General features: G+C 40.0%; 1 protein-coding gene across 1 annotated transcript; it reads left to right on the forward strand.

Moving 5' to 3' along the window:
- Positions 1-401: 401 nt before the first annotated feature.
- LOC117449668 (eukaryotic translation initiation factor 4E type 3-like) lies at positions 402-4,921 on the forward strand. The gene is made up of 7 exons (XM_034087461.2): positions 402-868; positions 1,752-1,824; positions 2,347-2,441; positions 2,533-2,593; positions 2,678-2,744; positions 2,866-3,021; positions 3,111-4,921. Exons 1-7 carry the CDS (start codon positions 714-716, stop codon positions 3,152-3,154), a joined length of 651 nt encoding a protein of 216 aa, XP_033943352.1. The 5' UTR covers positions 402-713; the 3' UTR covers positions 3,155-4,921.
- The last annotated feature ends 6,160 nt before the right edge of the window (positions 4,922-11,081 follow it).

An 11,081-nucleotide genomic window follows, 5' to 3' on the forward strand; every position in this document is an offset into this window, starting at 1 on the left:
AGAGCTAAAGTATATGGGCCCATAGAGCATGCGCACTTGAGTTTTCCCTTAAGCGCCGCCTCCTATGTCCCTCTCTCGGTTCAGTCAGAATGGAGAGAGAAAATAACTCTGGGTTCAGCTTTTATCGCATTTTACAACTTTTCGACAACGCTGGTTGGCTAAAGGCTATACAAATATTGTATTTATATTGTACATATATTGTATTGGGTAGTTGATAGTTACAAAAAAATATCTGGTGATGTACAGACGTCTCTTTCCCAATGTAAGTGAATGGGAAAAGTATTTTTGGGTCTAACGTCACGAACGTTTTAGTACCGCCATTTGACCACTACGAAATATGCCTCAACTTCCGGCGCACTTCCTGGGGGGTTTGTCTGAGATCAACAAAGCATTTGATTTGAATGCCCTCACAGAACCGGAATATAAGTCTTCATTGAAATAGTGTTTATTATTATAGCACTATATGTAGTTTCAATTAAAGTATCTGTGGACTTCAGTGACAGAAACTTCTGGGTCTCTCACAGATCACGGTCAGCGAGCGTCATCGCTTCTCTGTTGTGACGGTGCAAACCGGTGGAGCGTCCAATGATTCAACAGCTGATCGGGGTTAATTTTACCCTACCGACCTATATATATAACGACAGCCCGGGTGAAACATCTGCACAAGAGACCGGCTAGTTTTTACGAAGTCTTTCGGGTTTAAAGAGGAAACAATGGCAGTTCCTGTAGTTGCATTACAACTGAGCACACCATCCAGCCCCAGTCTGCTGGAGCACAACATTCACAACAACAACAAAGATTTAGGGAGGATTTCAAGGGACAACGACACTCTGCCTTTACATTCTTCTTGGACCTTCTGGCTTGATAGGTAAGACACTGCTTGTGTATTTGTTTCCCTTGATCGTTATATAATATTAGTCATCCTGAGTGTCAAGTAGGGGAACTCTTTGTTGCTGACCTTTTGATGAGAACAAAGAAGAGACATCACAATGTATCAGGCCTGCTATAAATTGGCATTTTGTCCAACCCAGAACACATATTGTGTGTTTAACAGCGATTTAGGTATTGTCTGGTTTATTAAATGGCATAATAATAACATAACAACAAACAGTTCCTTGCAATTTTGTAATGGCAGCTTTTGTTGTTATTTTTTCTCTGACCTACATACTTGCTCTACTTGGAAGAATCATAAAGGAAACAAAAGGGCGTACTTATTAATAACTGGTTAATCATAATAACTATATTTAAAACAAGGTCAGCTCATCCGGAGCCGTTATAAGAAATGTGTTAAAAACTAATGGTGTCACTCCTCATGTGTCTGTTGCTTTTGTTTACTGTTTATAAGTTTTTGTTTTTTTTGAATTTGTGTTTAGTTAAAACTTACCAAGCCATTGCGTTATAAAAACTTCCCAATTTAAAGTTATTATATAAAGAGTTATTTCAGAATGAATGTTAGGCAACAGAGGTTAACAGGTGACCGTGAGTTGAGTTGCACAAGCATGTAGAAGTCAGAGGGTGCTGTGTTCAAACGGGGTCAGTGTTGTTTACTGGATCATTTGTCATTTGATAACCCCCCCCCCCCCCCCCCCCCCCCCCCCCCCCCCCCTGCAGACAGCTGAAAAATGTCTGAGTAATGTAGCACTGGAAATAATGCATTAGGACCATGCTAAGCTAGATAAGATAAGAGGAACTGCATTCTGAACAAGCTTTTGACTTCTAAATTCACATAAATTATTATTTATTTTTGTTAGATCTCTCCCAGGAACTACAGCAGCTGAATGTGAGTCAAACTTGAAGAAAATCTACACCGTAGAGACCGTCCAGGTGAGAGTCTTTACAATCTTGAATAGTTTCATAACCTCTACATTAAGTGTGGAGGTATTGACACATTTCAATAGCAAACAATAGCATTATGGGGGAAAATCTGAAGGTTCAATAGCAATACATGTTGTTTTCAAATGCACTGTTGGCATTGGTGTCTGTCATTATCTCCTTACTAATAACGAGTTTAGAGAGCTACATAGCATGTGTTAAAAATGTTGACATCGTAACCCCTGCTGTAAATCTGTATAGTTACCAAATGACTGATTACTGCCATTATTATTATTATGTGATTATGGCAACCTGTTATAGAGCTCAATTACCACTTCATAAATACGTAACCACATCGATGTTGGATAAAGAGTGTGTGTGTGGTTAAGGGCAATGAGAAAAAGACCTTTGGCAGTGATTTTCTACATCGTAACAGATGTGATACATTAACACGGCCAAGTGTGCCCTCCCTGTGCCAGTAAAGAGCTCAATAAAACATGTTTTGTCTTCCCTTCCTCGTTGACCCTGGATTAGAACTTTTGGAGAGTTTACAACAACATACCCAGCGTCTCCAGCTTGCCAATGAGATGTAGCTATCATCTGATGAGAGGAGAAAGAAAACCACTCTGGTCAGTTTAAATGTAACAATACAGCATGTATGGGCTCGTAGTGTTTGAAGCTAATTGGTTTGTGTAACACTGTGTTATTGTTTCCATCTAGGGAAGAAGAAAGCAATGCTAAAGGTGGTGTCTGGAAGATGAAAGTACCCAAGGAATGCACTGTAAGTGACATTATCAATACATTTATGTACAATTTACTTATTACTTATATGTTTTTTTTAACTATGTTGTCTTTTGTTTTACAGCCTGTTGTGTGGAAGGAGTTGCTTTTGGCTATTATTGGAGAGCAGTTCAGTGATTATTGTCCCTCAGGTCAGTATCTTGATTGAGTTATGTTAAAATCAAGAGGCTTCTGCAGAGCCTTACATTTTGCGCATACAATACTTTAACTAAATTGCGTGAATCTCATCCTCATCTGCTCTCATTCTTGCAGATGATGAAGTAGTGGGTGTCAGCGTCAGCGTAAGAGACAGAGAAGATGTGTTTCAGGTCTGGAACGGAAACGCTTCTTGTGCTAACGATTCAAACATCTTAAGCAGGATCAATGAGCTCCTTCCCAATATCCCTTTTAAAGCTGTGTTTTACAAACGTGAGTGTTTTCCTCAACGACATAATGCTATTTTGAGGCGGTTGACAATGACAGACATGTGAGTAATTGTTGTTTTGCTTGTATTTTAGCACACGAGGAGCACCATGCTTTTGAAGGAGGGCGAAGACGTTAGGGTATTTTGCACAGCCCATGAGACGTACACTTATTTAGGATGTTTTGGATCATATTTGCTCACATATTGAAGCAATAGAGTTTATAGTTGCTTCATCTCGATCATCTTGATTACCTCAAAATGGAGCCCATGGTTTATGATTCTCAATCACTACTGTCATAGAATTATCCAAAATATTTTCACTTTAGTCAAAAGAAAAAAAAGATGTTACCTTGACTTGTAGCAGTGTTTGTGTGTTTTTATACTTTGCAAATCTTTAATCAAAACAGCAGATCATGTACATGTCGGACATTTTTAGATGTATTTTAGCATATTTAGTTTTGTTTCATGAGCACAAAGCTAGGTCTCTTTGGATCTAAAAGAAGGCAAAGCAAACCTTTTACAATACATTTAAGGCTTTTCTAGTGAGTTTATCAGTGTTTTATACGTTACAGCCAAAAAACATTTTCCTATCATAAATACTTTGTATGCTCTAATGCTGATATTTGAGCAGAAAATTGCACATTCTTTATTGACTTTTTTAGGATACGAGCGGATTGTTTAAAGGAATTTGTTCCTGATACAATAAAATGACCTCAGTACACAAATCATGAGTAGATGCTGAGACATATATGCAGTCATTTCTATTCTGTAGAATTTCGCAGCAGTTTTGCTGTGTCTTGGTTGTCATTTTGTTTAAGCATCTGTCTCAAGTCAAGCACTTTGTTTCTTACTGTGTGTGTGTGTGTGTTGAAATAACTGAGACCAAACCCACTCTGGTTTATGTCACCTTATCTGAGCAAATGTAAAGCTGTTTATTTTTTCTGACTAGAGATGTGTAGATGACATGTTGTGTTTTTTATGTATTCATATGACCTGTGTTAAAATGGAATATGTGAAGCCTAACCCTTGTAGATAATACTGGCCCTAGGAAAAATGTGAACATGCACATGACCCAGCAAAATACGTCACATGCAGGGACATCAGAAGAAAAAACGATGTTGCTCTTAATCTTACTCCTAGAGGGACTGCTTGAGGCCTATTTTAGTGTATTAGTACAAACTGTATGTGTTTAGTGAAGTAATGCAACCACTGCATCAGGGTCAAATCTGTACGAAAGCTACTCAGAGATGAATATTCACTATGTCACCAAGACACATCTCAGTGTCTCTGATAACCATAGCTTTTAAGATTTATTTCAGTGGTGATGTAAAAGACTGTTTTTGTATTATTGAATCCTAATTATATTCGGGAAATGTTGAACCATTGTACATCTCACCAAAGGCACCTCTTCTGTGTTTGTTTGAGAAGAGGGAGTCAGATTGAATATTGTAGGCTGCAAAGAGCAGAGCTGATTCTTTCGAGTACTAGTACTGTACTACCTAGACATTTGAAGTAATTGTCTATGTTGCAATGAAACACTGCTGCTGTGATTTTATCAATCTAATCAAAAGTTAAAGTATGTATGATGATGCTGTCTTGCCTTGGATCCTCTTCTAAAGAATATTGACAGGAGAAGTTAGTTTCCAGACCACCGACTTGGCCAAACTTGTGTTGGTGTCATATACTGTAAGCACATATTGCAGGATAAGACAATACTTCTGTACCCTTGCACATAATGTTGACCACTCACTTCAGTCCTCAGACTATGTAACTGATTGTTGATCTTGGATGGTGCCTTGTGTTTACCAGAAGTTTAGAATGTCCTCTGTGTTCAGCTTGTGAAATTGTCATGTTTCTCTGTTAGTTTTACACGTGTTTGAGAAATAAAGATGCCTAAACTTTCAACATTTGCTTTTTGGAATACTTGCTGTACTGTATGTGTGATGTGAATATCCATATTGCATTGAATTAAAAAAAAAACCATCACATTACCAACATAGATCTAGTTTTTGGGTTAGGTTATGGAAGAGCGTAGGGCTCCAGAGGAGCCCTGCGTGGTGCACTGGCTCTCGGTAAATGAGTGTGTTTAAAAAAAACATTAAAAAACTCCATAAACATAGCCCTACAAAGACCTTATAAAAACCCTTTTAAAAGCATTATAAAAGCTCCAGAACAAGACTGTTTTAAAAGACTGGTTAAAAAGTGCAGGACGGGGCTGGACCACGGAACGGCGGCAGAGTATGTTAAAAAGCAGATCTCCCCAACCCTGTGTGTGTGTGTGTGTGTGTGTGTGTGTGTGTGTGTGTGTGTGTGTGTGTGTGTGTGTGTGTGTGTGTGTGTGTGTGTGTGTGTGTGTGTGTGTGTGTGTGTGTGTGTGTGTGTGTGTGTGTGTGTGTGTGTGTGTGTGTGTGTGTGTGTGTGTGTGTGTGTGTGTGTGTGTGTGTGTGTGTGTGTGTGTGTGTGTGTGTGTGTGTGTGTGTGTGTACGCACGCAGGTGTGTATACTTATGTACCCTTGCACATAATGTTGACCACTCACTTCAGTCCTCAGACTATGTAACTAATTGTTGATCTTGGATGGTGCCTTGTGTTTACCAGAAGTTTAGAATGTCCTCTGTGTTCAGCTTGTGAAATTGTCATGTTTCTCTGTTAGTTTTACACACGTGTTTGAGAAATAAAGATGCCTACACTTTCAACATTTGCTGTTTGAAATACTTGCTGTACTGTGTCTGTGATGTGAATATCCATATTGCATTGAACTAATAAAAAAAACCTCACATTACCAACATAGATCCAGTTTGTGGGTTAGGGTTAGGGGTTTGTCTTTGTTGGAATTGTGTTCAACTCTTAGATGTATACATGAATTTGATAACATCCATTTTCCACTAATTAATTTGCTATCACGTTAAATCAAATAAAGACATGTTTTATTAATCCTAAAGGACTTTTTTCTCAAGCAGCTATTAAAAATATGTTCAAAACAAACTGGAAGTCTGGTCCCCTCCCCAATCTGATCAATGATGACATGTATAGCCGCATGTCATCATTTCAGCGCTGGTTGTCTTGGTGGTGCCCAGCAAACAATGTGGGCTTCGTAAATAATTGGACAGCCTTCTGGGGAAAACCTGGTCTGATTAAGAGAGACGGCATTCATCCTACTTTGGAAGGTGCAGATCTCATTTCGGCAAACATTTCAGGGCTTTGTGGACTTAATCCATGACAAACTGGAGTTGAGACCAGGAGGCGGAGTCGCAGTCTTACACGCTTCTCTGCGCTCTCTCCTAGGCAAATTTAAGGAAGAGATTCCACCAATACTTAACTCGATAGCATGTCTGCATGTAAGGGAGGAAACTTATACAAAATGTACACCACCCCAAATTGATCATGTTGTTGATAGTGCTACAGATGCGCTGCGAATAAAATTAGACTCTGTTGCTCCTTTGAAAAAGAAGAAAATAAAACAACATAGATTAGCTCCATGGCATAATGCCGAAATCCGCAAAATAAAGCAAAAGTCGAGACAACTTGAAAGGATATGGCGTTCCACTAAACTTGAAAAATCTCGTTTAATTTGGCATATTACTCTCAATGAATATAAGAAAGCACTGTGTAAAGCGAGAGCAGCCTACTACTCTTCATTAATAGATGAGAATAAGAATAATGCAAGATTTATTTTCAGCACTGTAGCCAGGCTGACAGAGAGCCACAGCTCCATTGAGCCTTCTATTCCCATAGCACTCAGTAGTAATGATTTTATGTGCTTTTTTAACGATAAAATGGTTACTCTTAGAAACAAAATTAATGACCTCTTGCCTTTGACCAGTATAGTGTTATCAACAGCTCCCGGAAACGTAAGTTCTAATATTACACTAGATAGTAAACTAGAATGCTTTTCAGCCATTAACCTTGAACAATTAAATTCAATGATTCTCTCTTCTAAACCATCAATGTGCATGTTAGACCCAACTCCAACTAAGCTGTTGAAGGAAGTTTTTCCATTAATTAGCACTTCTTTATTAAATATTATGAATATGTCTTTATTATCAGGCTATGTTCCACAATCATTCAAAGTAGCAGTGATAAAAACGCTTCTTAAAAAGCACAACCTCGATCCAGAGGTTTTAGCCAACTATAGACCTATTTCTAATCTTCCGTTCCTCTCAAAGATTCTTGAGAAAGCGGTCGCAAAACAGTTGTGTGATTACTTAAAAAACAATGATTTATCTGAAGATTTTCAGTCTGGCTTTAGAACACATCATAGCACAGAGACAGATCTGGTTAAAGTCACAAATGACATTCTAATAGCCTCAGACAAGGGACTTGTCTCTATTCTTGTTTTGCTCGATCTCAGTGCTGCATTTGATACTATCGACCATGATATCCTATTGCAAAGACAAGAGCACTTAGTTGGCATACAGGGAACTGCTTGAGGCTGGTTTAGGTCCTATCTGAACGCTCTCAGTTTGTACGTGTTAACGATGAATCTTCCATGCAAACCAAAGTTAGCCATGGAGTGCCACAGGGTTCAGTGCTCGGACCTATTCTGTTCACATTATATATGCTTCCGTTAGGCAATATTATAAGGAATCATTCTGTAAACTTTCATTGTTATGCGGATGATACTCAACTATATTTATCAATCAAGCCTGATGAAATTAATCATCTAAATAAAATTCAAGACTTAAGGACTTAAAAACGTGGATGACCTTAAACTTTTTGATGTTAAACACGACCAAAACTGAAGTTATTGTACTTGGCCCGAAGAATCTACGAAACAAATTATCTAAAGATATACTAACTATGGATGGCATTAATTTGGCCTCCAGTGAGACTGTAAGGAATCTTGGTGTTATATTTGATCAGGATTTATCCTTTAACGCCCACATAAAATCAATTTCAAGGACCGCCTACTTCCATCTACGTAACATTGCAAAAATCAGGCATATCTTGCCTCAAAACGATGCAGAGAAACTAGTCCATGCATTTGTTACTTCTAGGCTGGATTATTGTAACTCTTTATTATCAGGGAGTACCAAGAAGTCAGTCAAGTCGCTTCAGCTGATTCAAAATGCTGCAGCTCGTGTACTAACCAGAGTTAGGAAAAGGGACCACATTACTCCTGTTCTGGCTGCCTTACACTGGCTCCCTACAGGATAGAATTTAAAATTCTTCTTCTCGCCTACAAAGCCCTTAATGGGCAGGCGCCATCTTACCTTAAAGAACCCCTACTGTCTTACTAGGGCATTGCGTTCCAAGAATGCAGGGTTGTTGGTTGTTCCTAGAGTCTCTAAAAGTACAATGGGAGCCAGAGCCTTTTCTTATCAAGCTCCACATTTGTGGAATCAGCTTCCAGTTTGTGTTCGGGCGGCAGACACCCTATCCGTTTTTAAGAGTGCGCTTAAGACCTTCCTTTTTGATAAAGCTTATAGTTAGGGCTGATTAGATTCAGCCCCTAGTTTTGCTGATATAGGCTTAGTTTGGGGACATCTTACTTCTTCCTTCTCTCTGTCTATACCTGTGTACTCTCATGTTCCGATTAACCCAGCTTCCCCAAATTTCTTTCTTTTTGGTGTCTATATACGCCGGGATCCAGAGTCATGGATGATCCTGCGGTCCTGTGTCCTGGATCGCGAGCCCTGGATCTTGAGTTGTGGCTGTGGTCCTGGATCATAGGTCCTGGATGGATATCCTCGTGGATTCATCTTCCTATTATACACACATGCATTTCCAAACATTTGGACTACCTATGTTGCAAATGTATTATCTTTTCAATTTACACACGGCATCTATTGCACGTCTGTCCGTCCTGGGAGAGGGATCCCTCCTCTGTTGCTCTCCCTGAGGTTTCTCCCATTTCCCCCTTTAAACTGTGGGTTTTGTCCGGAAGTTTTTACTTGTACGATGTGAGGGTCTAAGGACAGAGGGTGTCGTATTGTCATACTGATATTCTGTACACACTGTGAAGACCACTGGGACAAATGTAACATTTGTGATATTGGGCTATATAAATAAACATTGATTGATTGATTGATTGAAGTTTTCTTGTGGCCATTGGAACAAACTGAGGCACTGAAAGGCTTTAATTTCACTCAGACCCATGCCTAGTTGACCTTAAGCCACCATTTCATGACTTCCAGAAGGAAACTGCTCCCTCTTGTGGTTTTATCAATACATGGACAAACCACAGTTTACAGGATACATTTCATACAACGATCCTCTCGTATCTTGTATGAATGCAGTATTGTCCGTACAATGACAGTAATCTACAGTATGCAGCATCGATGTGCAATGAATCTGTTCACAGACAGTACTGAGCAGGATGTTTGTGTTGTTGTTGGATCGTACAATCTTGATGAAATGACTTTTTATGACTGAGCCATGTTTGGTTAGTGGTGCAGGGAGACATAGTTTTCACCTCTGCCTTTGCCTGGTTACCAGAGGTTGGAGAAGTACTCAGATCTTGTACTTCATTAAAAGTAGAAGTACCCGGGTGTAGGAAAACTCTGTTACAAGTAAAAGTCCTGCATTCAAAATGTTGCTAAAGTATAAGCATCAAAATATACTTCAAATACAAAAAGTAAATGTACTCATTATGCAGATTGTCCATTTCAGAACAATATATCTTTTGATTATAATCATTGATGCCTTAATGTGTTTATTAAAGCTGGTAAAGGTGCAGCATTACATTACATTACATTACATTGCATTTAGCTGACGCTTTTATCCAAAGCGACTTACAATAAGTGCGTTCGACCAACAAAATACAAACTTGAAGAAAACAGAATCATATAAGTACATCAGGCTTCATAGAGCAAAAACATTTCAAGTGCTACTCAACTGGCTTTCGATAAGCCAGCCCTTTATTAGTATATAAGTGCTTTGTTAATAGTTCTATCGCTCGAAGTGGAGTCGAAAGAGATGCGTTTTCAGTCTGCGCCGGAAGGTGTGTAAGCTATCTGCTGTCCTGATGTCAATGGGGAGCTCATTCCACCATTTTGGAGCCAGGATAGCAAACCCACATGTTTTTGCTGATGGGAACTTGGGTCCCCTTCGCAGCGATGGTGCAGCGAGTCGTTTGGTTGATGCAGAGCGGAGTGCACGTGCTGGGGTGTACGGTTTAACCATGTCCTGGATGTAGGAAGGGCCAGATCCATTCGCAGCATGGTACGCAAGTACCATTGTCTTGAAGTGGATTCTAGCAGTTATCGGAAGCCAGTGAAGGCAGCGGAGGAGCGGCATGGTGTGGGAGAATTTAGGAAGGTTGAAGACCAGGCGAGCAGCTGCATTCTGGATGAGCTGCAGAGGTCGGATGACACATGCAGGTAGACCAGCCAGGAGGGAGTTGCAGTAGTCTAGGCGTGAGATGACGAGAGCCTGGACCAGAACCTGCGTCGCTTTCTGGGTCAGCTGGGGACGCATCCTCCTGATGTTGTAAAGCATGTATCTGCAGCAGCCGGTTGTAGCAGCGATGTTTGCAGTGAAGGACAGGTTGTTATCTAGGGTCACACCCAGATTCCTTGCAGTCTGAGTCGGGGAAACAACAGAGGTGCCAATGTTGATTGTTAGGTCAAGAGTGGGACAATCTTTTCCAGCAGTTTTTTTCAAAAGCAGTTCAGTCTTGTCAAGGTTGAGCTTGAGGTGATGATCAGACATCCACTGAGAGATGTCAGCTAGACAAGCAGAGATGCGTGCGACGACCTGGGTCTCTGAGAGAAAGGACAGAATTAATTGGGTGTCGTCAGCGTAGCATTGGTATGAAAAACCGTGCGGGCTAATGACTGATCCGAGCGAGTTTGTGTACAAGGAGAAGAGGAGGGGACCAAGAACAGAGCCCTGAGGGACCCCTGTAGTTAATTGACAAGGGTCGGACTCGGCAAGTTTTAATTACTTTGTATACTGTAGGGTAGCTCGTGTAATTACTCCAGGTGTAACTAAGTCATATTTAAGTGTTGATTTATTTCACATTAGTAATCCAAATCTGCAAAATAACTAAAGGTACTACATACATGTATTGGAGTAAAAGCACACGATTTACCTCTGAATTGTAGTGGAGTAAGTACAAAGTA

This window comes from Pseudochaenichthys georgianus, chromosome 7 (genome assembly GCF_902827115.2).
Source record: "Pseudochaenichthys georgianus chromosome 7, fPseGeo1.2, whole genome shotgun sequence".
Taxonomy (NCBI): domain Eukaryota; kingdom Metazoa; phylum Chordata; class Actinopteri; order Perciformes; family Channichthyidae; genus Pseudochaenichthys; species Pseudochaenichthys georgianus.

Coding starts and splice junctions, on each gene's coding strand:
- LOC117449668 (XM_034087461.2), top strand. CDS start 714: ATGGCAGTTCCTGTAGTTGCATTACAACTGAGCACACCATCCAGCCCC. Junction 1,825..2,346: donor ACACCGTAGAGACCGTCCAG/GTGAGAGTCTTT, acceptor ACCCTGGATTAG/AACTTTTGGAGAGTTTACAA. Junction 3,022..3,110: donor TAAAGCTGTGTTTTACAAAC/GTGAGTGTTTTC, acceptor CTTGTATTTTAG/CACACGAGGAGCACCATGCT.